Source organism: Cuculus canorus, chromosome 2 (genome assembly GCF_017976375.1).
Source record: "Cuculus canorus isolate bCucCan1 chromosome 2, bCucCan1.pri, whole genome shotgun sequence".
Classification (NCBI taxonomy): Eukaryota; Metazoa; Chordata; class Aves; order Cuculiformes; family Cuculidae; genus Cuculus; species Cuculus canorus.
In genome coordinates, this window is record NC_071402.1 from 69,900,221 (window position 1) to 69,927,244 (window position 27,024).

Consider the following 27,024-nt stretch of genomic DNA (forward strand, 5'->3'; position numbering starts at 1 on the left):
GCCTCCCTTTCCCTTTTTAATATCCTAATCCCGAGATGGGGTCTATTTTAAAATTTTCCCAGAAGTTATCTAGTAGAATCTACTGCTAGGGAAAGTTCAGGTCTATGAATTGGTTTTCTGTCTGTATTGATATTTCACAGAATCATAGAATGATTTGGGCTGGAAGGGACCTTGAAGATCATCTAGCTCCAGCCCTTTTGCCACGGGCACTCTCCAGTATATCAGGTTGCTCAAAGACTCATCCAACCTGGCCTTGAACACCTCCAGGGATGGGGCATCTACAACTTCTCAGGGCAACCTGTTCCAGTGCCTCACTACCCTCACAGTAAAAAAATTTCTTCCTAATATCTACTCGAAACCTCCCATCTCTCAGTTTAAAACTGCTACCTTTCATCCTATCACTGCACTCCCTGACAAAAAGCCCCTCCCCAGTTTTCCTGTAGGCTCCCTTTTAAGTACTGGAAGGCTGCTATAAGGTCTCCCTAAGAGCCTTCTTTTCTCTAGGCTAAACAAGAACTTGTGCAGGAAATACTATACATGTGGTAGAGCCCCTGAATAATGTCTGGACAACTGACTTTTTACCATGAAGACTACGCAGAAGGGTTGCACAGCAGTGCTCGGCAGTGGTGGGACAGTTACTTAGCAGACACAGGCCAAAATCCAAGAGGTATTTCAACCCCACTGAGCTCTTAAGCACTTAAATACCCTTGTGTGTTTGGTCCATGGAGCAAAGGAGGGATCTACGTGATGGATTGGAGAGAGGCAGGAAACATCCAGCAGTGGGGCTGCTGTCTGGTCTCAGGAAAGCATCTTCATAGAGGGAAAAGCTCTCATCTACTGGCAAAGTCTACTCAAGTTCTGGGTTACTGTTCACCAGGAAAGGAAAATCTTTCCACACTTTGTTCCGCAATAGAGCACCTTTCCATGACCACTTCAAGCATGTGAATCAATAAAAAGAAGAACATCCTACTGACAGCAGGTGTTTGAGGCTGAGATCAAACTGCATGTGACATACTGCATGCCCTTGAATGACTTGGTTGTTATAAAGCATCTGCATGCTATGATGAACACTCTGCTGCAAGGACAAGCTGAGATTAAGCAAGAATACTTGTAATTATGTTACCTTTCTGAGTATAGAGCTGAAATCCATAGGAGAGTCTGATTTGCTGACATGCTTCTTCACAAACTCAAAAAAATTTTTCACAAAGCTGAGACTTATCTAAGTAACGGGGACAAAAAGGAGACATCAGCATCTGTGATCTTCTGAAGTTAAATGTATAAAGTGTTATTTCCATCCCTGGTCTCTCCAAAGGCTTCAAGCCTAATAGGATGCCTAAACTTATCTCCCTGGCACTGCCTCAGAATTAAGCCAGGAATGCTTTAATTAGTTAGAAGTTAAGACAAATCTATACAAATACCCACGTACTCTGTGATAATGCAATACGGCAAAAGATTTGAAATAATATTAGTTACTCTGCTTAAACTTATTTTAGAGTAGCAGCTGTATTCAGTGTGAATTGACATGAAAAATTACAGTGGGTGAATAGTATTTGCTGGAAAACATTGCATGATAGAGCTGTGACAATTAAGGAAGTCTTCATGGTCATTTGAAGAAGATACCATCTTTTATAATCTGAGTTTGTTTCATGCTATTGGAGAAGAGGGAAATTTCTATAAAATGCTTTAAAAAGTTCCCATAAGTTAACATGATATGTCTGCACTAGATTCAAGGGTGCCCACACTGTCTGTCAGATGTGGGTGAAAGCCTGCTCCCAAGCCCACGCTTGCCTCCTGAACACATTTCATATTTGCACACAATTTCATGACCAGGCTCAGGTTTAGGCCAAATTTTAGGCCAAAAGGGAACATCATCCTCTGTGATACTGCTATGAACTACTGTGGTAGCTGAATGCACTGTTTTGTTAGGTGTATTTATGTGGGCAGGAATGCTTATTCTTTCATTTTGACAGGGGTGCATTTTACACCTTTTACAGCATGCATTTTTTTCATGAATTCAGCCTGCTGTCAAGAAGAAATGTATGCTGTAAAATGCATTAAATAAGTATAAAAGGCATCGAGACCAGCCACTTTCTCCTACATTTGATTACTATTTCATATACAAGTACGCATAATAGATGATCATTTATAATCTTAATTAATAAGAACAATAAAATTAGAAAACAGAGAATTTATTTAAGATAGTTGTCTCAAGACATTACCAAGCTCCAGCCGAGCTCAAAGCTTTTGTGGTCACCAAATGGCACACAGCAATATACCTCACTCCTTTCTTTGAAGAAGAAGGAAGGAATTGGCAACCACACATTGACTGAACTCTTGTATTTGGCTGCATGTATGGTCTTAGCTCATGAGAAGTGCAAGGTGAAACACATCGGCTAAAAATCTCTTTCCTTGTATCTCCAAGCCTGCTCAGGTGGTTACTTACAGGAGTTCACCTAGTGTGTGGTCAGTGACTGAGAAAAAGTAACTTGCTCATGTGTTTGAGCTCTGGTTAATTGTCTCTAATCTGAAGATTTTTCCTGCTTTTCTTGTTTTTGCTAGAACTGGACATGTTAACTGTTACTGCAAGGCATTTACAATAAAGGAAAGAACTTGAAATAAGCAGTTTGTTTAGGGCATGTGATGTGATTGTGAGCAATTATTCAATGTATGCAGCTGAAGAGTGCCTTCCAAAATTCGTTTTGCTATTAAGGGTGAGGTGTTTGCTGGGTTTATCTCTGCAGTCCTGCAAAAGAGCTCTTGAGCTAAAAAAACCCTTCTGGTTTGCTTCTAAAGTTATCTAAAAGCTAATTTGGACTTACGGCTCCTTTAACTTTCAGGAGCTAGCCATAAGCAGCAAAGGTGTGAGCCTGTCAGAGCCAAGCCTTGTGGTCCCCCTCCTCCTGGAAGCTGGAGGGTAAGTAGCACATGAACACTGAGGATCTGCTCTGTGTGGGAGACAGCCTCCCACCAACACTGAGGGAAATCCTAAATGGAGAGAAGTGGTCATCATATCATTTTCACTGGCTGTACTGGAGTGGCATAGTTGATTGCAAAGTCCTTGTGCCCCTCTCTTTGTGAATGCAAACTTATTGTAGTTATTTTGCCATTCTTACTGTTTTGCTGTAAGGATAGTGCAGCCAGAGTTTACCTTAACAAATCTTTTTTAAAAGGGTGCTGCTTTTAAGAATTAGTCTTAAATTTGTCTTTACTTCAGAAACAACTGCCAAATCAGCTCTCCTCTGTTCAAATGCCTGTTTATCTTTTGCTGGAGGCACATGAAAATAACTTACAGCGGCAAAATTTGACCCCCACTTTATAGAACAAACAGAAATGAAGGAAAGGCTAACTATTTGAACTAAGTTCTGAATGTGGGCTTGGAAACTGAATAGAAGCTTTACAGATGGTTTCTCATCTCCTTTTATTGGGCTGGTGGATTTCTGAACTCAGTAAGACTTTTATTTTTTTACTCACCTTGTTTAACTCTTCTAGGTTTGCAAAAAGCCTCCACAAATCCACATCCAAGAGTAATTCATTACTTTGGAGGTATTTTAGAGTGTTCATAAATACCTTTAAACAAAGCAAATCTGTGTTATTCACTATTTATTCCAATTCAATGTATCTTATTTTTTCCCAAAAGAATGTTTTTGCTTTGTAAGTCTCGTGAAATGATCATTTGATTTATGGAGGGCAGAAGATGACACTCTGAGAAACATTTAATTACCTGCCTGAAGGCTAAATATTGGGCTTTGTGTGAGCACTGGGGTATAAGTGATATCTCTAGGGTATCTTTGCAGCCATCACAGAGGTAGCTATGTCCCAGCTGTGCTCTCTGGCTGAACAGGGGCAACTGAGCCCCCTGCAGATCCATGTGAAGGAATTAATAACATCACAGTTGGAGCTGCAGATTTCTATGACTTTTCCAAATGCTTTCTTTCCTACTTCATGCAACTGCTGATATATCAGTTGATTAGAGGGACTCGGGAGTGAGGGGAATGTTGGAATAGCATAAGCAGAGGGTTCATGAAGGTTTTGAATCTCTTCAAATCGTTAACCTGTATTGAGTGATAAATGCACATGTATTTATTGGCTGTTTAAGGTTTTATATTATTTAAGCTCTTATGATGATCTTGGAGCTGTGCTGAATCTGACCTAAATCTGAATGAGGCTTATAAAATGTAGATTACCAAGTAGAATTATTTGTTTATATGTGAGAAGCATTAATAACAAAAAACCAAACGTCGTCCAGGTGCTATGACTGAAGAGCTGGTGGCTGTGTTTGCTTACCCTTGTGTGATTCTTCATTTGCCATGAAGAGCTGACCTGACAGCTTAAAGAAGTTTTACAGTGGTCTTAAAGTTCTCTGTGCAGATTCATTAAAATCAGTGGAATATTGCTGTATCAGAAGTACTTAGAGTTCTGTGGGTTCCTACATTAGACTCATCAAGGGACCTGCATGTCCTCACCCTTTCCCGGAACCACCTATTTTTTATCTTTTCAGGAGAAAGAGTCTAGAAGGAAGGACACTTCCATCCTGCCTTGGACTTACAGCTGGTCCTGTTGACTTCCTTCCTCTCTCTTCCTGTTCCGTCCCACCAGAGAGGAATTCAACCCACTCCACTATTTATCGCCTTTACTTTGCAATAGTTCTTGAACTGCCTCGGCTAACTTTTCAGCATTGCTGAAATATCCAGTACAGTAAATTGGAAAGTGGCTTCAGTTCAGAGCTAGTGAGAGAAAAAGTTGAAAAACAACAGCTGAAATTACTAGAAGAATCTGCAAAGAGATGGTGTTTAAAAGCACTAGAAAGTGATGTCCAGAAGAAGAGACACATCTAGAAGATAAAAGCCAAAGGGAATTTTGGAAAGCAGAATGAGCAGGCAACGTAGGAGAAAACCCAAGTGCTTAAATTGTTCTCCTTTAGATAGCCAGCAAGAGGTTACAGAGGTCTTTGTCTGCCATGCTCACAGCAGGGGAAATAGTTTCGTTATTTTTAAGAAACAAAATCTGAAGTTACCATCTTGAGAACCAGCAAATGATCCAGAAAGTAAGTGCATTCACTTGTGAAAAGCTCCCACACCGCTGCTTCTTTTTTCACTTCTAACCGGCTGTTGACGTCTTTCTGGTCAGTCTGTTGTGCCTTTATAAATTCATGCCAAGATTTACTCTATTGATTGAAGAAGAAAGAAAACTACTGACTGTTGCTTCAGACTTCACAAGAAGAATCTATGATCTGTTTGCCCAAGTAAAGAGCACGGCTGCCAGCATTAGTGATTCTTCTGAAAGCTTAAAGATTCCTTTAAAAAGATCAAAAAACTGGTATTTTCCTCCAAAATATTTATAATGTAAATACACTGAGTTGAAAGTAACACAGTGTGATAGTCTGTGTTTGTAGGATGCTACATCAAAAACCAATGGGCAGCTTGCAAATGCTAAGGAATTTAATCTACTGTGCTGCTACTGTTGCTGGAAAGCAGGGATGGACGATAGCTTCCTGTTTTCCAGATGGTAAAATCAAGATACCACAGGATCTTTTGTTTTTTGCTAAGGTGCCCACTATCACATTCCTGACTTGCTCCAAGGTCAGATCTTCACATATAAGTTAGTGAATGACAGGAGTCCTCAACAACCAAGTCTATGGGGAACTGCACATAACAAGCTGCTGTGAGAAACAAAAGCTTTGCCTTGGAGACAGGATGGTGTTAGGTGTCAAATATCTGAACATCACCCTGGTAGCCCAAGCTTGGTGTTTCTATGGTCAGGGTGCCCTGGAGGCAGGAGCCTTGCTTATATGGCAGATAGGCTTTGGTGGAATTTCTGCAGCTCAGCCTTGGTATTTGCACTGACCTCTACGCCGCCACTTCTCCACACACCCCTAAGGCAGCAGTGGGGGTGACCGTGCCCCATTTAGCATCTCTGAGATCCTGCAATTTCTTTCCTTAAATCTGCAGGCAATTCTGATAGGGTTGTCTTGATGCCTTCTTCTCTTTTTCTGAAGGTGGTACCTCCTTGATCTAGGGTGGTCTGGAAGCCTGGCAAAATCCAAGTAGTTGTGAGGGCCCTTACTAATGACCTATGACATTCACAGTATTCCCCTCAACCTTCCACTGCAAACAACACAAATATACCTTATGCTTATGTATTAATTTTGCAGAAAGGTCTCATATCCAGATTAATGTAGCAAAAAACACTAACTTGAAAAGACCACAATTTTCTTATCCCCATCTTTAAGGATCCTTGGTACAGTATACTGAGTATTTTCATACCTTAAAGCAGAAAAAATCATATGTGCTGCAGTCTATGATCTTAATGGTTGAAAGACAGTTTTCCAGATCAGATGCTTGCTTCTGTTTGTCTTTACCCTGTTGAAAGACAAAAAACCTCACTGTATGAATCACGGGGCTTAAAGGCCAATTAAAAGTTTACACAGCTCAGTAAGCTTGCGCTGGTCTGTAAGGAACTTGCCTTTAACTGAGTGATTTCCTCATATTTCCAGAGATAAGGCAGTGATGGCAGGTTTATTTGTAGCTATGGGTACGGTGTGTTTGTGGTTTAAATGTGGGTTTGTAAGATCTTATTTATCTAACACAGAAGCCCTTGACATGGCAAATAATTTGTATGGTAGCAGACAATGGGCTACTCCCAGCAGACAGAACAAATAAAATATTTTGCTTCCTTCAGCACTGTCAGAAATAGAAAACAACAAATTCATGGTTGAAATCATCTTCCTGCCATAGGTATACAAACTTTTTTGGGTTGTGTTTTTTTTATTGTGTTTTTTTTTGAGCTACATATTGAAAAAGCTTCTTTGGTCAGCTGTAAGGTAGTGTCTATAGAGTCAGTTTTTAGAAAGCTTAAAGAGCAGGAGGAGTTTGTGTGAGGGATCATGAAATAAAAACAATTGTTTTTGATTTGGCTTTGTTTGTGATTTGGCTTTGGTTTTCAGACTGACAGCGTCATGTAAAAAGTTCAACCAATATTTATGAACTCAAGTTTAGTGCTATTAGCACAGACTTACAAAGCGCTTGCTTAAGTTTTATCTGCTCTCTGGACCTGTATACTTACGCTTCATGGATTTCTATTGTCTGAACTTTAAGCACTGAACTCAAGCTAATTTTGAAATATGTGTTTGAATTCAGAATTTAAGCTCAACTCTTAGTTTTGAAATGGAGCAGAAACAATAATACAATTATATATACACACACTTAATGAGTGCAATAGTGAATGCATCTTCATAAATTAAATTTTATGGCATTTAATAGTCTTAGAAATAACTTTTGGCTAAATATCAACTGCATTTTATAGAAAATTTAAAATACTTTGCTGAATTTAAAAATTCTCAGTTTTAGGCCAGTCGCCTTCAAATGTTACGGAAATGCTATCAAATGAAGTGAGAACTTTTTGAAAGATGAATGACACTCAAAAAGGAAATTCAGATACCATAGTAAGTTAAAATTGTCATAACTGGGAAAGACAAAGAAATGTGTTAGACAAGGAAATTAAGTGAAGTACTTTGGTGTGTGTGTTTTTACTGGAGAGTGTGAGGGTGCCCACAAGGACAGAAAAGGCCTAAGAAAGCATTTTAAAAGCTACTTTGAAAGGTAAAGCCAAGTTCCCTTCCATGTGAGTGGAACTTAGGCAGGTTCTCCAAAGCCCTAAAGGTCTAGGTGGGCATGGAGAAAATACCAGATACAATGTGGTCATAGCAACAATGTACTGACTTACCCACCTTGTGCTCTCTTATACCAGGGAGCTGCAGTGGCTCTGCTGCCACCACTGAACACCTTGAATGGGATCTCCTGCTTTTCCCTCCTTACTCTCCCCTCTTGGTGCCAAGCGCACCTCTCCTCCCACCTGCCATGAGGATGGGGAGCAGTGGCGCTGACTGTGTTTTCATGTGCATCACGTGTAGAACATTAGTGGCTGCACGGGAGCCACCATACCTTCACTGGAGATTAATTGAAGCAGTCCCAGGGTGGGCTGAGACCTCTGAGTTCAGCTCACCTGCTGACTACCTTTCTTGAAGGGTAGTAAAGTAAAGAAACTCTTTTAAACCAGAGCTTAGCTCTGGAAGAAGTAAAGATCAACAAAAGAAAAAAAAAAAAGTGATGAAATACTCACAACTCCTTTTTTGGCAAATGGCCATCTTGACTTCTTGGACTCTACTGGGTTAAAAAAATATGTTATCAGTAAAGAAACAAATAGTTAAAAATAAAACTGTTATTTATAGATATTTTTTTTTTTTTTTAGGTGAAGCCTATTATACTACACTCTACTTGGCTCAGATTTAGTACTGTCATTGGACTGCCGCACATTGGACTGGAATCACAACTGAAACTTTCTCATTTTGGATTTTGAAGGCCTTGGTCATTCTTTCTGGTGATGGCTGCCTTGTTTGCTTTCATAAAACTGCTGGTCATGACCTTGATTTATTTAAAAAAATTTGACTTCTGGTCACCAGTACCTTCTGGTCTGTAGCTATCACACTGCACACTATACTATACTCCACTCCACAACAGATATTTGTGGAAATTGCTTGCAGGTCTATGTTTTGGTTTTGGAAGGCCTTATGAGCATCCTCTAGGCATGAGTTGGGTCAACTACCCTCACGAGCACTACTGGAGAGGGTGGCACGGGCCATTGTCTTTCTTCTGCTTGAAGGTATAGGTAGGAATTCTTAACTCAACTGTTTGCAGATGGAGATCCTGGCTGGAGCTCTGGTTGCTCCTAGCCTGCAGAGGAGGGAAGTGATCCATGTCCTGCCTCCCTCATCTACCTTTTACATTTTGCACTCAACAATAAAATTCAGGCAAAAAAAGTAAACTGGGGTGAATTTTAAAATTAGTGCTGCAGTCACTTTGATGTGTGGTAAGAGAATCTGCTGGGGAGGCTGTACTGCCTTGCGTGTGGCTGTGGCACTGATCCTCCCTTCCCACCCCCCCCCCACACATGGTTTAGTCATGGCTGTTGTTGGACTCAGACAAGCAAACCCCACCCTGTGTCTGACCTGCGCTTAGCAGCAGGGCTGCATGGGGCAGGTAGTCCATGGCACTGTCTGACACCAGGAGGTCTCCAGGGAACACCTCGAGTCCTGGCAAGCTCACTACCACGGAGCTACGCCTGCGCTCGGCTGATCTGTGAGACGCAACAACAACACACATCATCTCTTTCTGTTCATGGCTGCAGAGGAAATTTCTGAAGTTCTCCTTTCTGATATAGGAGGAAATGAACTAAAATACCAAATCACTTTAGCTATGACATAGTGTGTTAAAGGAACAATGAGTAGAAGATTTCAGTGATTGACAGCAAATATATAATTATCTTTCCAATTCCAGATTGTTGCTGAGATCAAGGTGCTTATGGCCATGGCTTGCCTCAGATAATAGCTACTTAGAGAACCTCTGGGTTCTTCTGAGACTAGGCAAAAAGTGAGTCAATAATTCAGAATCTATGTCTTGGCACTGGAATCCAAAGGAGCCATTTAATATCATGTCCCTAGCTGATATGTGAGTTGCCATTACTTTTAACCTTCGTATAACTCAGATGATTTCAAGAAAAGATAGCATACAAATGAAGCAGTTTAAATGTTCAGTTGTTTGGGTTTTGTGTGGTTTTTTTTTTAAATATTTAACCTTTTGGCTAGTTTTTGCTATTTTCTTTCTAAACCTTTATGGCATTTTTCTGCTAATTCAAATGTTTTGTGTTTTGGATGTTATATCACTTAGTGGCCCTGCTCACTGAAAACAAATGTCACTTTCCAGCTATTTTTGTTACTAATGGAAGGCACTGTCCAGGATATAAATCCATCGAGTGGAGTGACAGGCATTCTGTATCCAACACTGTGTGTGTGCCAGAGGCTGCCTGCATTCAAATACAGAAATTATCAACATCACACATCAAAAACATCAAAGGTACACATCAAAAGCCTTTTTGGATTTTCTTAACAACTCATATCGATAAGTAATTATAAGTGTTAGTATACCGCTGTAAAGTGATGGTGCCCGTAGTTTTGCTGTCTTCAACTGTTTAATGCACAAAGACTGCATCAAAGGGCAGCTGAGGGAGGAGACATGAAGCATTTGTGCACATATAAAAATTCTCTTTTTTAGTCACCATTTATTGTGTATGATATTTTTGGTCAGTTAAGTGTAACTCTTATTACCTTTTGTCTAGGCAGACAACCTTGCTGTAAACATTTAGCCACTTGCCAACACATGATGTGAAACCTGGTAGGCATTTTTTTCCCCGTTAGTGCATGAATAGTCACTTGACAATTTACCAGCTGGCAGATGAGCCCTGAGGTAAAGAACTGGGATTTGATATATATAGCAGGACATGGAGATTATGCTTTTTATTACAACCAGACAGTGACATTGCTTGCAATTGCCTTAGCTAAACCAATTGAATTGCATAGATGAAAAGAAAGACTCTTCTTAAAACCAGAGAAGGCTGTAGGCTGGCTGAAGGGCCAGACCTGGGGCTTTAACACTTGTAACACTTGAAACACGGTCATATTAAGGCTTGAAAATTAAGTGTTGAGGAGTTTACAATGTGCAACACACGAGTTCTCTGAAAGCTTTTCATTTTCTGGTAGTCCTACTGAACGGGGATAGAGGATCTGTTTATTTAACTTCAGGGATTTACAATGAAATACTGATCTTTCTCATTAAATTGAACCTAACATGCAGTTTGAGAACTTTTATGGATGGGATCTGGTTTTGGTTATCTGCAAGTCCACACCAGTGCAAGGGAGACCGCTTCCTGATGAGGTGCACTGAGTGCTACCCAGTGCAGATTTAATGTGTTGCTAACAATTCTATTAAAATTCTTCTGAAACCTCTAGTGATTTCACCATCCAATCTCCTCGGCAGCTGGATTATTATACAAGCCAGATGCTGCAATAAAATACAAGGATAGTTCTAAAAGTTGCCATCCCTGTACTAGAAAGTTCAGGAGATTTATTTCAGTTTGGATTCCCAACAACATTTTGCAATGTATTATTGATTTTTAAAGCATCTAGCACTCTTCAATTGCAGAATACATTTTGAAGCTGGAGTCTAGCCACTTCAAGTTAGATGATCACATCTCCCTCAACTCATTCAAAAGGAGCTGCCTCATTAGTTACTGAGAAGACTCTTCTTTAGAAGGCTGTCTTTAGGAAAGTTTTGCACCCAGTCTCTGACAAACTGAACAGGACAAGGAGAAAATGAGCTTAGACTAAACTGAAATGTTTGTTTTATCAACATTTCCTTCCACGGAAGCGTTGCCTTTAGCAACTCACTGTCTGCACCACACACACCTCTCTGTGCTGCCTCCACGGTCCTTTTTGTTTAATTATTTCAGCTGATCATTTTTAATCAGCATCAATTCAGCATGTTGTCATGTTAACAGAGATATACTGGCATTCCTGACTGAGGGCTCTGGGGGGAAGGCTGCTTCAGATGAGCACTGCTGCTTTAAGAAAAGCTATTGAAAGTAAAGCCCTGGAGCAGGGAGAAGAGACTGAAGGGTGAATGGATGTTTTTACCCTAGGAGATCATACAAGTCAGTCTTGGAGGAGCGTTGCCAACTGTCCCAATGTGCTTGTAGACAGAGAGAATGATCTGACATTTCAGCAGTTTTCTCTAGCTGTGGTAAGAAGGTAGGTATTAGTTGTAAGGAATTGGACTAATGATCTGGATAAAGGAGGGGCTGAATAAAGCCTTTGCTCAGACTTTGGACCAAATTCAACTCGATGAAAAGAAGTTTAAAGGAGAAACTGGTAATTTTTGTTTTATAATTCTGCATATTCTAATATTTAATGGCCTCAAGCTGCACCAGGGTAGGTTCAGACTGGATATCAGAAAAAAAAATTTCACTGAAAGGGTCATTGGGCACTGGCAGAGGCTGCCCAGGAAGGGGGTTGAGTCACCATCCCTGGCAGCATTTAAAAGACAGGTAGACAAGGTGCTCAGGGACATGGCTTAGTGGCAGATAGGAATGGTTGGACTCAATGATCCAAAAGGTCTTTTCCAACCTGGTGAATCTATGATTCTAATATTGGTCAAGACAAAAAGTAGAAAGCATAATCCAAACCCTTTTTGTCAGTCTTTCCTGCTGGTGGATATGGAACAAACCTGTATTGTTCCTTGTGTGATTTCTTGATTTTAAAATGTGTCTGGATAGACAACCAGACCAAATATCTGAGCTGGCATATAGTGGCTTCCCTCTGAAGCTGCTAGGCAAGTGGCACCAAGAAGTATGTACAGTAAATATTTGATGTTCTCCAGTTTAGCCATTTGCATTCAGTATTCTTTGAATTCTTCCCTGAAATTTGCTACAGATCACACAAATCTTCACCCTGTCGGTGAGATCTGCTTGTGTATTATAGTTTTGAGTTGAACAGAGCACATTCTTCCCATAACACTTACAGATCACCTGTTTTCACACTGAGATGCAAAGATATCTCTATCCCCTCCTTGCAAAGATGTCTCTCTCCCCATCTACATTGTATATTCAAAATGCTAAAGAGTGGGTTGGAAATCACAAAAATTTAGATAATCTGCAAGGTGTCTTCTACAGTGAACATGTGATTTCAGATGCAGACATTTGTTAAGCTTTGTCTAGGGAACTGCATTGTGTGATGACTGTATCAGCCTGCTCCAATTCACCCAGTCCCAGACATAAATGTGCTTGAAACACAGACCTCTTTGTAAACTGTTGGATATAACAGAACTTTTGCCTGAAAAAATGAGTAAATATCAGGAAGAAGAGGAGATACAGCTCAGCTAATGATGTCTACTGCCTTGACAAGCAAAACATATTATGGTATAGTCAAAAAAGCAGTGTATTGATGTTCGTTGTGAGGCTACTTCTGCCTTCCCCAAGACTTGCCTACCAGTGCTAGTGCATTTAATAAACCTCACTCACCTGCTTGCCCCACCTGAAATCTTCAAGGGGATCATACAGTAGAGTGAACATTACAACATCAGTGAGAGCTATGGTTAGTAAGGGAGGTACTACCTTCTACTTCCTTGTGTAAGTAGAAAATAATAATTCATTTCCCTCCTGCAATCATTTGACCGTCTTAAGGAAACAAACATGGCCAATTCAAACTCATTTCTAATCAAGCGTTTACTTTCTAATAATTGCTTGTAAAAGCTTGATGCAGTCCATGGCATAGATCTACAGTACACAGCACCTTATCTTCCCTGCACTAACTTGTAAAATTCAAGTATTCTTAGTTTGTAGGATTAACAAATCCCCCCATCCAGTAGCAGTTCTAGATCTGCTTTTCTCACCTATGAGAACAGCATCAAGCTATTCTGCTAGATTCTTTGCTCCCTTTTCCCTCCCACAAGGCTTTGAAGAATGTCACTCAAGATTATGAGATGTTTCGCATTCTTCAAGCTGAAATTTGACACTGCTAATCCCAACGGCCAGACCTTTTGGTAGTTAGTTTCTAGTGCAGAGCTCTCTGAAGGTCCATCTGAAATACTGTGTGAAATACAGCTGAACATGTCAGTGAGAGGACCACCTTTGAAAGAAAACCTCATTAAAAAGTATAGTTTAACAAGCTGGTGACAGGCAATTGACAAAGCAAATCTACAAATTAAAGTTGACTTACACATGAATGCTTCACTGTCCAGTTTTGTCTTAGAGTGAAGTGAATCCATAAAAATGTACAGAAGTGAAACTTAGACTAAAATAAACCAAATATATGCATACCTTTGCATAGGCAATCCACTCTGAAAGAAAATGAGATATTCTCGTTAATTGATCAGAAAGGGAGCAAGCAGGTACTCATTTGTTCAGAGAACTGTACTACATATACTTTGTCATTCATTAATTATTTCTGCTGTTGTGGAGTTACACAAAGAATCCCAAATGTTTTCTTTATTAGAAGGGGGCAAAAATAGCTTTTTGTCTGTATGCCAAAGCTAAAAGGTTAGAAAAGAGCTATACATCTATTTGACACCCTCCTTGTTAGGGGAAATATGCGTGTAGGTGCTTTGCATAAGGACGGAGTCAAGAATGTGTCCAAATTTAACCGCTTGTATAAGTAACGCAAGGTCTTTGAAAGCAGACCTAACAGCTTATGCAATGCCTCTCCTTTTGTTTTGGGGGTGAAATTATGGGAGATAGCTGAACAGGAGTTTGCCAGTGGGGAAATATGGAGAGCTAGCTCCTCCCTTGCTTATTTCTCTTTATTGATGCTGGTACTTACTGGACCAGTGTTTTTTTTTTTTTTTTTTAAGAAAAGATTGCACAATTGCCTGCTCATTCATGGAACTGAACATAAAAATGGAGGAGGCTGGTGAGTGGCAGAGCTAGGTAAGTGGAATAGAATGGGGCATCTTCCTTTGGTAGTAGCAAACCTTAAATTTGGCTCAACCACCTCAAATGACATCATTATTGGTTTTGTTGGGGTTAGTAATGCTGTTCAGTAAAGCAGAATAGAGAACCGCCCTGAATTAGGAAGAACTTGGCTGAAGAATCCCAGAAATAAAATAATCTTCTAAAACCCAAACTAGAACTGGTTAAATTACTTAGTCTTGTTCTTTCATAGCCCCATGAACAGTTATACAGCCGCAGGGAGAATGAACAGAGGTAGGAAAGAGTGGCCATGTGCAGCAGCAAACTAGGCCAACCTGACCACCAAGAAGGAAGACTGGAACCAATGTCTCTTGCTGACTTGGAAGGAAAAATCTCCCTTCCTGCTAAGCGTAGAAGTTGGACTGTTGTATCAAAGGAACTATGGCCAGATTGTAGTTTAGTTTAAGAACTATAGTTTTATTTATGCACTGGGCCATGATGGACCAGCACTGAATACGCAAGACCGAAAAGGAGGTTGCATTGTCCCATTCCGCTTACCTGGACACCTTCCTGTAGCGTAGGGCTGGGGTAGGGAAAACTCCTAGGCAGCGTAGCAGAGTTGGGTCTCCAAGAGTTTTTGAGTGTCTCATTGGGACTACCATTGCTGAGAGGATCTTTTTGGCTTGGCAACTTTGATCTGGAGCTGGAAGACTCTGGATCTGCTATAGTTGTCTCAGACTTGGCTTTGCAAGACAGTAATTTTGCATGGACACAAGAAGGCAGTGACAATGAGGAAGCTGTAGTGCACCGAGGTGGACTCTTACAAATGTGGTGGAGAGAGCCGGTGTATTCCTTTTGATTCCCCAGCTGAGCTGTGTCAGAGCTGTCCTGAAATGATAGTGCTTGTGAGGCAGAGGACATCCTTAGGCGCCTTAAAGTTGGGGAAGTAGAAATTCTGGCCAAAGCATGCCGGTCAAACTGGAAAGGTGCTTGGTAGTTCCCAATGCACTCCTCTGTGGGGACCTTCAGACGTGAAGACTCTGTATAAACTCGTCTGCGAATGTAGCCATCTGGAGGCATATTGGTGTCCATACAAACTGAGACTGCCTGTGTTTCGCAGGGACTGAACACATCTTCTGGGTGGCTGCTTCCAGACAAAGAAACATTTTCTTTATGAAGTACAGCTTCCCTGTTTAGAAGTTCCGTGCTGATGCAGGTTTCTTCAACCAGGTCCGGAGAATAATCAGAGCTTGGTTGTTGCATTCTTTATTTGCAGCATAAAGATTTATAGCTTTGTGCATTGACAAGAGATGATTGGAAATGGTTCTTAGAAACTTGCTGTATGGATTTTTATATGGGAGGATATGCAAGTGGAAAAAAATCTAAACAAAATAATGTAGATATATGCACTAGTACAGAAACAATTGCCTGTGCTTTGAATCTTGCTTAAATGCAGGTTTCAACAGCTTCAGGAACCTATTTCAGCAACCTTTTTAAACAGTCACTGACTTTGTGCAAGCAGTGTCAGGATCAGTCAACAGAACTAATTAGTTGATAAAGACTAACTTTGTAATGAGGAACTCTGGTCATCTGGCGCTGCTGCCACCTAATTTCCTGTTGCCCCTCCCACATCGATTAGCGAGACTCTAATACTGCTGTACATGGCATAAAAATGAAGTCACTAACTCTCAAGACTCCTACTGGCTGCAAAATGGTTTATATACAAATACTAATTACTTGCTGCATGCTTAAGCAAATAGAACTTAACAGTTATGTAAGGTGAGTCTAATCACTCTTGCTTTTCTTTTCAACAGGAAAATATTTTATAGTAAACATATATTGTAATCAAATAATGAAGACGACAGTTTGCCAAAACAACTTATCTGCTGATCGATCAGTAAATAACCTTAGGTTCTGTGATTCATGGAGCTCTGTATTAAGGTATTTTGATGACTAGTCTCTACAAAACTGGACTGACATTTCAAGACATAAATGAAAATTATTAATTCAACCTCTTCTTTAATTCATCTTCTTTGCTTTCTAAGAGGAATATTAAACCTGTTCATGATTGCTGCCTTCTCTCAGCACTTTTATTTATCAGAATTGTTTTAAACATATGTTGACTTTTTTCTTGAGCTATTGAATATCACAGATGGAATATGATTTTTGTCTAATTATATAGTGTCATCAGATTGATTTATAAAATGATCGGAAACAAATTATTTCATGCAGTTTGCTAGTTCAAAGTATTGTTTTTTACAAACTCTTCAGCCATTAGAAGGCAACCATTCAAATGTTTACAGGAAGAAAAAACACATTGCTATGATGGAAATGGCTTTCTTCACAACTGTAGTGAATAGCCATGAATATATTAGTAACTATTCATTCCTCTTTAACAGATAAAGGCTAATTAACATGTATGTTCATTAAAATGAGGAAGCACTACAAAATCACATTCAAGGTCTCTCATGAATGACAATAATGAGACATTATCACTATTTTCTACTTCTGAGCAAAAATATGGTTGCATACTATTGCTGTGAGATTTGCTGTTGATGCTTTCTAATCTTTCAAGACTTTTATTTTGTGACTTACAACCACATCTAAGCTACATAATGAAATAATAAAGACTGATCATTGTCTGGTCAGGCAATCTCTTTCTTTGGTTGGTTTTTTTCTTTTATATTTTTTAATAATTACCTCTTCCCCTGCGGAATCTTGCAGGTTGGCATGGAGCTTCCTGATATTCATGCAAATAGAGTTCTGTTACAGAAACAGAAAATATTAAAGATATCTTTTCATTGAAGTCTTATATTAAAAATAGGATTTTTTTTTGCTTTTCAGTTTACCAAGCTTCTTTTTTTAAAAATAAGTTGAAGCTTATGCCTTTTTTTATGAGTACTTTATAGGTTTTACTTTTTTGAGTAGAATCTCCCAGCAGTAAAAGATTTGTAAAGAAAATACATTCTTTTAAAAAATGCAGATATATATGCCACACACATGCAGAAAAATTAGTGTCTATGATTAAACTTACCAAGGTAGCGAGGTGAAGATTTACCAAATTCCACTGTGTCACTTTCTCTTCACATGCAAGTAAATCAAATTTTCAACAAGTGCTTGATTAACCAATACTAAGCTTAGCAGTAATATTTTCTCTTTTAAAGCCTCCTTACTGAATGCCAGTATAGGGAACTAGTTTTTCTTCTTGTAGATTTGTTTCTAGGGGATTTGTTTATCAGGTCAGACGGAAGTGGCTTCAAGCTTAATGCCCGTTTACAAAAGGTAACATGATCCATATGTCTTATTAAACTTCATTCCCTTTAGAGTTCTTTTTTTTTTGTACTTTTCACATTGATAAATTTTGGCAAGAGAGATCTCAGTCAAGTATATAATAAGCTGCAGGAGCAGATGAAATGTCTCCACCCCTCCAATAACACTTTTCCTTGTCTTGATGCATTTGGCTGGATCTAACTGTGCATCCTTCATTCTGCATGGAAGAACAGTAACAATATATCCCTCAGTTACATTAGTTACAATCAGATTTTAATTTTAACAAGTGTGCTAACAATCTGAGTAATTCTGAACACAGATAGATTTAGTATTGAAGAGTTCACCCAAACATTAGTAATTCACTATTTTGTACTATTGCAGAACTCATTGGAAATAATCAGAATTGGTTTTGGCATTCTTTGTTTGGGTGAATTGAAAGTGAACACAAATACCCATACCTAGGCCTTGATAGCTGCCACATGGGATCATTTTTGAGAGACAGTTTGGTAAATATTAGTAAGAGAAAGAAGTTAGACTGCAAGCCTGACATCAGCGCTGGTGTGAACTCTTCTCTGACACACAGTGATGGGACTGGTTTAGGTGGCTGTGGGTGTAGCTAGTCAGAAATATTTTTTTAAATCAGTTTTTAATCAATTAGTTTTGACTGAGACCTGGAGGTGTGTAATGTTTTTTTCTTTTAATTCTAGCTGAGGCTTATCCTTAATGTGATCAACATACTTATATCAACTTAGCAGCAATTACGTAAAAAGAATTCCTTCCTAATTGCTGGTGCTATAAATTGAAAACTATCTCAAACTTCCTTTATCCAGAATGAAAAATATTCTTAAAGGTTTAAGCACTTCTCTGGCTTAACCTGTGGGGTTATTCTTAGATCTAGGTGGAATAACACTTGCCCTCGTTTTGCCTAGAATTCACTTGTACTGCCTATCTTGCCTCTTAATCCTGACTGTAGTTATACAGGTACCTCTCTCAGCTTGCACAACATACATTTACTTAACTGGCTCCTATCACCTCCTCTTCTCCAGTTACATAAGCTACTGCCTCTACAAACAGGCATCATCCTAACTCCAACTACAAGCTTCATCCTAGCCAAACCTTTGCCAAACCTATGTGAACTATGTCCATCTTCAGAAGCAAATGTAACCAAGTCATTTAACTGATAAACTCCAGTTACCTTGCACATACTTTCTAAAATAAAGTCACATTAGGTGAATGGCCTCCTAACATTCATGCTCAAATCTCAGCTTTCTGTCAACTAATTTACTCTAAAATATACTTCCAATCTCAGGCTAATATAAATCGGTTTTCTCTTCTGCATCTTTTCCTGCTAGTCTACTTTGAGCACAGTCAGTGTCTCAGTTTGTTGGCCTTTGTTGACCTGGACTTTAACGCTGCCATCAATCAGCCCTAGTCATGGTGTTGTAAACAGTTGCAGGGTTTGCAAGGCAGCTCCTTCCAGGGTTAATCTCCAAGCTAGACCTGTGCCCCCTTATGGATCTTGATGCTACTTCAGGTCAAACATCTCTGCTAACTTTGTACATAACCAAATCTATCCTAAGCATTTTCTCCAGCCCTACTTCCCCAGCTGTCCCAGAAATACACATAGCCAGATGTCCTCTCTGGCCTCTGCAGCCACTTTCTGAACTCACATATTACTTGTGCTACCAAGCCTCTGTGTACTGAAACCTCATGCTCCGTCTTAACTCGACTGACAGCTGCTCCAGCCACTCTTTTTCACCTGGCAAGTCACTTCTTAAATGCACAGATCTCCAATACTGTCTGTACAGCTCCTTATCCTCTCATTTGGTTTAGCCTTAGCATTAGGGCAGCCTTACTTGTTTACCAGAGGACTAACTATAGCCAGGTGGACTAAAACTGTTCTCAGCTTTGCTGCCTTGCCTCTTAGGAGATAAGCAATTCTTATACTTTATAGTTTTCTACTTTATCTAACCCAAAACTCAAGCTGAGCTATAGCCTTCAGGCTCATCTTTCTAAACAGGTCTCTAGAGCACAAATGAAGCTTAGTGTCAGGGCAGAGAAATAGATATGAGTGCAGCATTATCTAGAAGTGCTTCACAACTTTGTTGTGGACCTCCTTCTAGCAGTAACTCACCTAGCAGGCCTTTTGTCCATTGGCAACCACTTTAAGATGTAAGGTCTTGAAATAAAATTACATGGTCCAGGTTTATGTACCTCTAGCAATGCCACTGCAGGTCCTCCAGAGATATATAGGCTATCAGAGTTGGCTGGAAAAGTCCTTAATTTTCTTCCTGTGTTTTCAAGCATCTTTTGTTACGATTGCTCTTTCTTGTATTTCCCTGGGTCTCTCTCTTGTTCTGTATCAGATCATGTGCCAGATGTAAATTGTTTCTACACTTGTCAGCAGTAGAAAGGTCTCTCACACGCTGGCAAAGACAAAAAACATCTCAGCTATATCTGGCTGGCTAGGGGTCTGGTTGCATCCAGCTCATAGGATAGGCTCATAGATGGATCTGTGTTGTATTTTCCATGTACCAGAAAAAGTCAGAGTGCTGATTATCTGTTACCTCTCAAAAGGTCTCTTGCACATCAGTCAAAGGGGCCTTCTATCACAATGCCCCCAGCCTTTTGGCTGTTTGTCCTCAAAATCTTGTGTGTTCTCTACACTGACGTAAAAACCTTTCTTTGTTCCACTCTCCTTCTTCCAACCCTTCATTGATGGAGCTGTTTGGAAACAGGCTCTACTATGTCCCACTTCAAATACACCAAATTCTGGAGGTTATCCTGAACATACTCACCTAACTATTATGCTTTCTGAGCACTCCTCCCAGCTTGGTCCCTCAAATACCCAGAGGCAGCTTCTGAGTTTATATGTGACATGTTTATGGCTGCCTGATAGCCCTTCAAAACAAGAGAGGCAAATCACATGTCTTTGCAGTCCTGTGGGGTCTGTGGCAGATTTGCAGCAAGACCTGGCCTTAAAAATCAGGCTGTGCATTGCACCTCATCTGCTGCACTCTTGTAGGAACAGACTGGGTCTGTATTGAGTGGTTTTGCTTTTCCTCTCAATTTATTTTCTTTTTCTTTAAAAGTTGTGGCAGTTACAAAAAGTAGTGAAGGCTGGGGTTTGCCAGCTGGGCTGATGCTGAGAAAAAAACTACTTGGTGAAAGTGTCCAAGGAGATCAGCAGAAAAGCAATACAGATACAGTTGGGTATGTTCCCTGAGGAAGATATTCAGAGCGAGGGCAGAGAGACCTGTGCTAACTGCCTGCATAGGAGGAGAGCCTGAGTGAGCCTTCCAAAATAGGGCTCTCCTCATCAAAGCCACTAGGTCCCAAGCACTCCAGTTGTGCAGCAAGACTAAGACACGCACTAGATAATGCAGTTTATTAAATACCAAGCTGCAACAGAACCCTTGGAACTAGATACAGAGCAGTGGCTGCACAAGGTAGAAAGGCTTCATTCATCTCCCTGTGAGCTCTCTTCGGTTTCTGGCACTAACCCTTCCCCTGCTCCAGCATCTTCTCATCACTAACCGTATTGGAGGTTCATCTGGGACTGGAGAAGGGCAGGAAAAGAAAAGGCTGTGTGTTAGTTTTACAGCAGACTGGGCCAAAGGCAGCACTGAAAAGTGCATCCTGAAGTACAGCACTAATGGGCAGATCCACAGACCGAAAACTAAATGCTCAAATGTATCAACAACATTGTTACAGCCCATGGGCTACAAACACACATAAAAACTGTGTTACCGCAGGTCAGTTGAGGTCCAGATCCAGTGAGAAGAGGTCACGGGCAGTGTTTTGATGCCTGACAAGGCATGCTCATAGGCATAATGCAGTTCGCTCACCCATCACCAGGCTACTATCACTAAGAAAGAGGGCTATTTGCTTCAGCCTAGCTGTTAGGCCTACGTATCCACCTTGGTAACAGAATGGCCAGAGCTGCAAAGCTACCCACGACAGGAAGAAAACTGCTAAAAAGTTTAACTTGGGTATATCAGTTAGGTCACCTCTGAAACAAAAGGCAGGTAGTTACGAATCAGTTGAGGTGAGTGGAGTTGGGCAGCACACAGGTGAATTCTCAAAGAGATCTGTGGGGGAAAGTTTTCCTTAACTTCCAAATCCACTCTTGACATGGAAAGAGATGCATCAGGATATGTCACTGAGCCCAGCTTCAACAAAGGTCTCAACACCCCACAAAACCGTGGTGATGTTAGTAAAAGTGGCCATGCATTACCATGAACATACTGACAACGCAACGCAACTGCTCTAACGGGGATGTAAAATACTTACTCAGCATTTTTCAACTGCTTGGCAAAATCCAGAGCTGTGTAGCCCATGGAGTCTTTATGAGAAGATAAGCACCATGCTGAAGATGAACTCACATTGCATTCGCATTCCCAGCAGCAACAGCAACCATAAGAGTGGTCCTGAGACATCCAAGAGATGATAAGAAACTTCTGCAGACACTGTACTGGCATTACTTCAGTTTTTGCTCCCCAAACAATAAATTCCCCTGCCTGTCCTACAGGCAGAGCAGAAGTACAACCAAACACATAGAAGTGTCAAAGAAGCCAGGTTAGTGGGACCTCAGGAATTCTCCAGGTCAGCCACCTGCCCAGGGCTGATCTGGAACATGTGTATGTATGCACACTCATGCATTTGTGTGTGGCACCATAGCCAAGAACTTCTTGCGGTCCTCAGTGCAGAAATCATCTCCTGAGGTAAGAGAGCAACGAAGTGTGAGTTTGCATTGACAAGGCACACAGAAAGAGCTCCTTCTGGGGAAGTCCTGGTTCTTTTTCAGAGGTCATTCCTATGCCTCCCACTAATCAAACTTAAACAATGCAAAGGAATCCCACATATGCTTTTGACAAACCCTTCACCTTTCCTGCCTGTCTCATCAGCTCCTTTTTGAAGACAGAACTTGATCATCTCTTCCTTGTGCTCAGTGATGGCAGCAGCAAGTGGAGTGTACCCCAACTGAAAGCAGAAATAATCTTTCTTAGAATAGCACAGAAAAGTCAAGAAAGTTTTGGAAAGAGGATCCTTATCCAAAGTCCAAGCGTACCTCATTCTGAGTGTCAATATGGGCGTTGTACTCGAGTAACAGCTCTGCTAGGGGTTTGCCAGGAACAATGGCAGCCAGGCGCAGGGCAGTGTTGCTGCCAGCACCTTTGAGGTCAGGCTTGGCATCATACTCCAGAAGAATAGCCACACATTCTTTGTGCTGGTGTTCTACTGCCTGGAAAAAAGACACAAAGGAGGAATAACTTCCAACATCTATGTTTCTCTCTGCTAGAACCCCTGTATCTTCCCAACACTGGAAAGTATCAGCTGCTTCAAAGATTAGACGACACATGGTCTTTCCACGCTGACTACAACATACCTGTTTCTATGCAAGCCTGCATAAAGAATCACAGAAATTATGTATTGCCCAGTGCATAACCAATAAACCCAACATACAACAACAAAACTTATTCCCCATACCTTCAACAGAGGTGATTTCTTAAAATTGTCATGTGGGCTTAGCTGGCACTTCTTCACTGATAGAAATTGGATGATGTCCGCATTGGCTGAGCACACAAGCAAAATGCAGAGGAGTCCTAGATATTAAAGACACTCAGTTAATTCGAATAGAGAGCTGAAGACATTGTTTCAGGCCATGCTACCTTTTGTACAGGGCTACAAGCCTCAGCTGGCAAAAAAAAAAGAAGCCCAAAGCAAGCTTTCTCATTTCAGAACCAATGTCAGCAGTTGCACAATCCAAAGTGTAAGAAAAGACCCGAGCACATCCACTGAGTCAGGAGGCATTTCCTCAGCTGTGCCAGCTAACCTGTCCCAAGAGCCCCGGCGCCCGGGCACGGGTCCCTGCCTGCCCCCAGCGTAGCAAAGGACACCTGGAGGTTCCATCAATCTGAGGGGCCAGCCTAAGCCCCTGGGTTTCCCTCCCGTCAGTCCCGCGTCAGACGCGTCCCGGAGACAGAGGGGATGGGATTCCTAACAGGAATGGGGAGGCTGCGTGTCTCGCTGTGAGTCCATGCTCCGCTCAGGCAGCGAGGAGGACAGGACGAGAGCCCGCTGAGGTCCACATAACGCCCCCTACAGGGACTGGACTTTGCCAGCTCTCCCAGTCAGGGGCGGTGGAGGCTTGGCCACGGGCACTGCCCGCCCCGTGACTGCTTCTCCGCGTCCCGACGGCTGATGCGGAGCCTCTGCCGCCACCACAGCAGCGCCGTGCAGCCTCCGAGCCCAGGGAACCCCCGGAGCCGGGCGTGACCCGAAGATGGGGAAGAGAGGGCAAGGAGGCCCCCGGACACGGCAGGAGGGGGCGGGGCCAGGGCGGGGTGGGGGGCCCGGGGCGGGGTAAAAGGGGCGTGGCCAATGAAAAGGCGTAGTGAATGGGGCGGGGCGAATGGGGCGGGGTAAATGAGAGGGTGTGGCGAATGGGCGGGGCTATTGAAGGGGCGGGGCTAGTGAACGGTCTGGTCAAGAGCAAGGAGGGGCGGGGCGAGGGATGGGGGTCAGGGCAGAGTAGGGAAGCTGAAGGGGTGGGACAAGGAGGGTACATGGTGAGGAGAGGGAGATGATGGTGGGGAGAGGGTGAGGAGAGGAAGATGATGGTCGGGAGAGGGTGAGGTCGAGGAGAGGGAGGTGGCAGGGGAGATGGCAGGGATGACAATGAGGATGGGGAGGGGGAGAGGAAGATGGCAGGGAGAGGGCTTTTAGAAGGTGGAGATAAGGATATGGTAAGGGAAAAGGCACGGAGAGGGAGATGGCTGGAAGAGGGCAAAAGGAACTGAGAGTCAAGCCTGACGCTCCCAGCCAGGGAGGCTCTGCCAGTCCTGGCAGATGCAGGGGCACTTGAGCAGCAGCCCTAGCAAGTTTGATGGCTGCAGAGGCTGCGGCAGGTCATCAGGATGGTTTGGAAGGGACCTTAAGGATAATTGGATTCCAACAAGCCTCATCCAGCCTGGTCTTGGACACCTGGGGTCTTGCCTGTGATACTTCACATTTCCGCTCAGCATGTGGCCATGGAGCCTAGGAATGTGGGTCCCCAAAAGTGGAGCTGGAGGTGACCAGTGCTTGGCTTGGGTGGTCTTCTGCCTGGCCCTCGCTGTCACTCGCAGTGACAGCCTGTTAAAGAAAAGTCCAGTCCTTGGGTTCTGACACACAGTCCATTCATTATAGCCTGGGCTGGGTGACTCCTTGCAGAGAGACCCAGAACAAAGGCACTCCTGGGCAATGGTACCTTTTACAATTTAAGCTCCTACCTGCCATGCATTCATGCAGGCTGTGTGTTAGTTTTACAGCAGGCTGAGCCAAAGGCAGCACTGGAAAGTGCATCCTGGAAGTACAGTGCTAGCAGGGAGATCCACATACCGAAACCCAAACACTCAAATGTGTTCACAACAAAGTTACAGCCTTTATGGGCTACAGACACCTGTGGAAAATGGTGTTACATGGAGATACAGATCAAATTCTGGAAGCTCTGGCTTTACTTCTTGAAGCTCTGGCCTTATTTGTTGTCCGGCTTTCTCCCATCTCTCTCTCAGACTGCTCTCTTTGGCTGTGACTCCTCATGCCAGTCTTCCAATCACGTCTGAGTTTAAGCCCCAGTTCCTCCTGAGTCCCATGCAACGCAGACTTTTCTTGCAGGTCCTGGTTTTGTCTTGCCCGCTGCCTCTGTTTTTTTGACTGCCTCTCCAGTTGTTGTTGGTCTTCAGGGACTTGGAATAACAGTCCCTCCAGATACACTGTTCTTCCAATTCCTGCAGCTGTCAAACCATGACAAGAATTCCCCAGCAGTTACGTTAGGTTTTATAAAAAGGAGTGGACTGCTTTGACTCTCATGTCGACTCCTAAAACCTGTGTTATACTCATATATCTTTTATACTGAATCCTCTCTGACATCTACATTGATTTCCTATAGCATTTCCTAAGTGCTACCACAACACTCCTCCTCCTCTCCGAAGGACTCTGGATGCTCCTTACAGCCACTTGTTGCCTACTCCAACACAGTAAGCTGCTCCTAAAGGGACTTTGCAACTCCACAACAATGATGATGTGATGAGGGAATACAAAAAGGCACCACTGTAACACTCCAGTATGCCTACTCTTTCTCCATCAGTATACACTCTGCTTGCCAAACTAAAATGAAGAAGCAAATGCATGTCCTCTGTGAAACCCAAGAAACAGCTTTTTGAAAGAAATGCAGGACCAGGTTGCCCAGAGAAGTTGTGGATGCCCCATCCCTGGAAGTATTCAAAGTAAATGTTGAATGGCACTTTGAGCAACCTGATCCAGTGAAAAATGTCCCTGCCCACCACAGCAGAGAGTTGGACTAGATGATCTTCAAATGAGCCTTCTAATGTTCCGCAAAAGTCCTAGTAGACACAAATGTACCGTGAAGTTAGATAACGATAAACTTGCATGTAAATCCTAAAAAGGAGGAAAAAAAAAAACCCAGGAGAAACTCCCAAATTCGCATATGTATGCACTTTTCACATGCTCAGAAGTATACAACCCTTGTAATACGTTGTAGAGAATATGCTGCATCTCTCATTCAAAGGAAAAGAAAGATCTCTCTGAGGATTTTATTGTAGTGTTACCAATAGATTTAGTACTTGCTGAAGGATTGTGTTAACCTGTGGAAGGAAAACTGAGTAGCACATTGCCAGCTTTGAGCTAGTTCAAAGGCCATGGACCCCAGCTCTCACAAAACTTGCTCAGATCAAGTGTATTTATTATAGAGGCATTTAGACCACCTGTAAAATGTTAGCTGTTGCTCTTATGCATGGACACATAGCTCTGGTGTGCATCAGATGCAGGAAATCAGCTCTTCCCTAGCCTATTTGCAAAAAATATTTGATGCAACGTGATGTCACAAATATCAGGTCCAAAAATCCAGACAGAACAACTTCTTTTTTTCTAGAAATTTTTCTAATTTCCAGTAAAAGCACAGGTGCTTCCTTGTTGGATAATTTGATGCCAGAGCAGGTTCAAACAAGACAAAATTTTCTATCTGATCTAACCAGTCTGGCTCCCTACTTTGCAATGACACGGCACATTTCTGAATATTTTCAGCTTCCAGAGACTAAAGCAGCAGTAGGGATGAGAGTGTTTAATGGAGCTGTGATAGGGCTGTGCTGCTGGGATGAGGATGTGAAGAGTGCTGCGGGGCTCTTTCAAGTTTCAGCCCTTGGCAGCCGCCTTCAGCCAGAATAACAAAGACACTGGGAGTTCTCGGCCCACACTCGGCGGCAGCCAAAGGAGAAAGGACAGGATAAAGGAGCTCTGGAACTCTGGAAATCTATTAAATTTAAGATATCCAGAAGACTGCAGCTATGGATGTTGAAAATGCTTGTCCTTTAATTCACCTTTCCTGTATTAATACAAATGTTATTTATGAGAAACTCTGTTAATAAAAACACTATTTAGACATCAAACTTTTCAAAATTC

General features: G+C 41.8%; 1 protein-coding gene across 10 annotated transcripts in view; it reads right to left on the bottom strand.

Annotated features, from left to right (window-relative positions):
* LOC104061761 (pleckstrin homology domain-containing family G member 7) overlaps window positions 1-23,775 on the bottom strand; it is a 40,016-nt gene extending 16,241 nt beyond the window's left edge. The window contains exons 1-13 of one of the 10 annotated variants that reach the window (XM_054060318.1): window positions 23,053-23,775; window positions 22,634-22,807; window positions 21,856-22,545; window positions 17,327-17,779; window positions 16,993-17,055; window positions 14,851-15,583; window positions 13,705-13,724; window positions 9,005-9,132; window positions 8,119-8,162; window positions 6,264-6,359; window positions 5,015-5,164; window positions 3,472-3,567; window positions 1,124-1,219 (exon numbers count right to left, since the gene is read on the bottom strand). In XM_054060318.1, coding sequence (XP_053916293.1) covers window positions 1,124-1,219; window positions 3,472-3,567; window positions 5,015-5,164; window positions 6,264-6,359; window positions 8,119-8,162; window positions 9,005-9,132; window positions 13,705-13,724; window positions 14,851-15,555 — 1,335 coding nt within the window. In that variant the 5' untranslated portion in view covers window positions 15,556-15,583; window positions 16,993-17,055; window positions 17,327-17,779; ... (1 more) ...; window positions 22,634-22,807; window positions 23,053-23,775. Of the gene's footprint in view, window positions 1-1,123; window positions 1,220-3,471; window positions 3,568-5,014; window positions 5,165-6,263; window positions 6,360-8,118; window positions 8,163-9,004; window positions 9,133-13,704; window positions 13,725-14,850; window positions 17,780-19,696; window positions 19,989-21,855; window positions 22,546-22,633; window positions 22,808-23,052 lie in introns of all 10 variants that reach the window. The other 9 variants (XM_054060320.1, XM_054060321.1, XM_054060316.1 and 6 more) reach the window with 9 other exon arrangements.
* Between the last annotated feature and the right edge of the window lie 3,249 nt (window positions 23,776-27,024).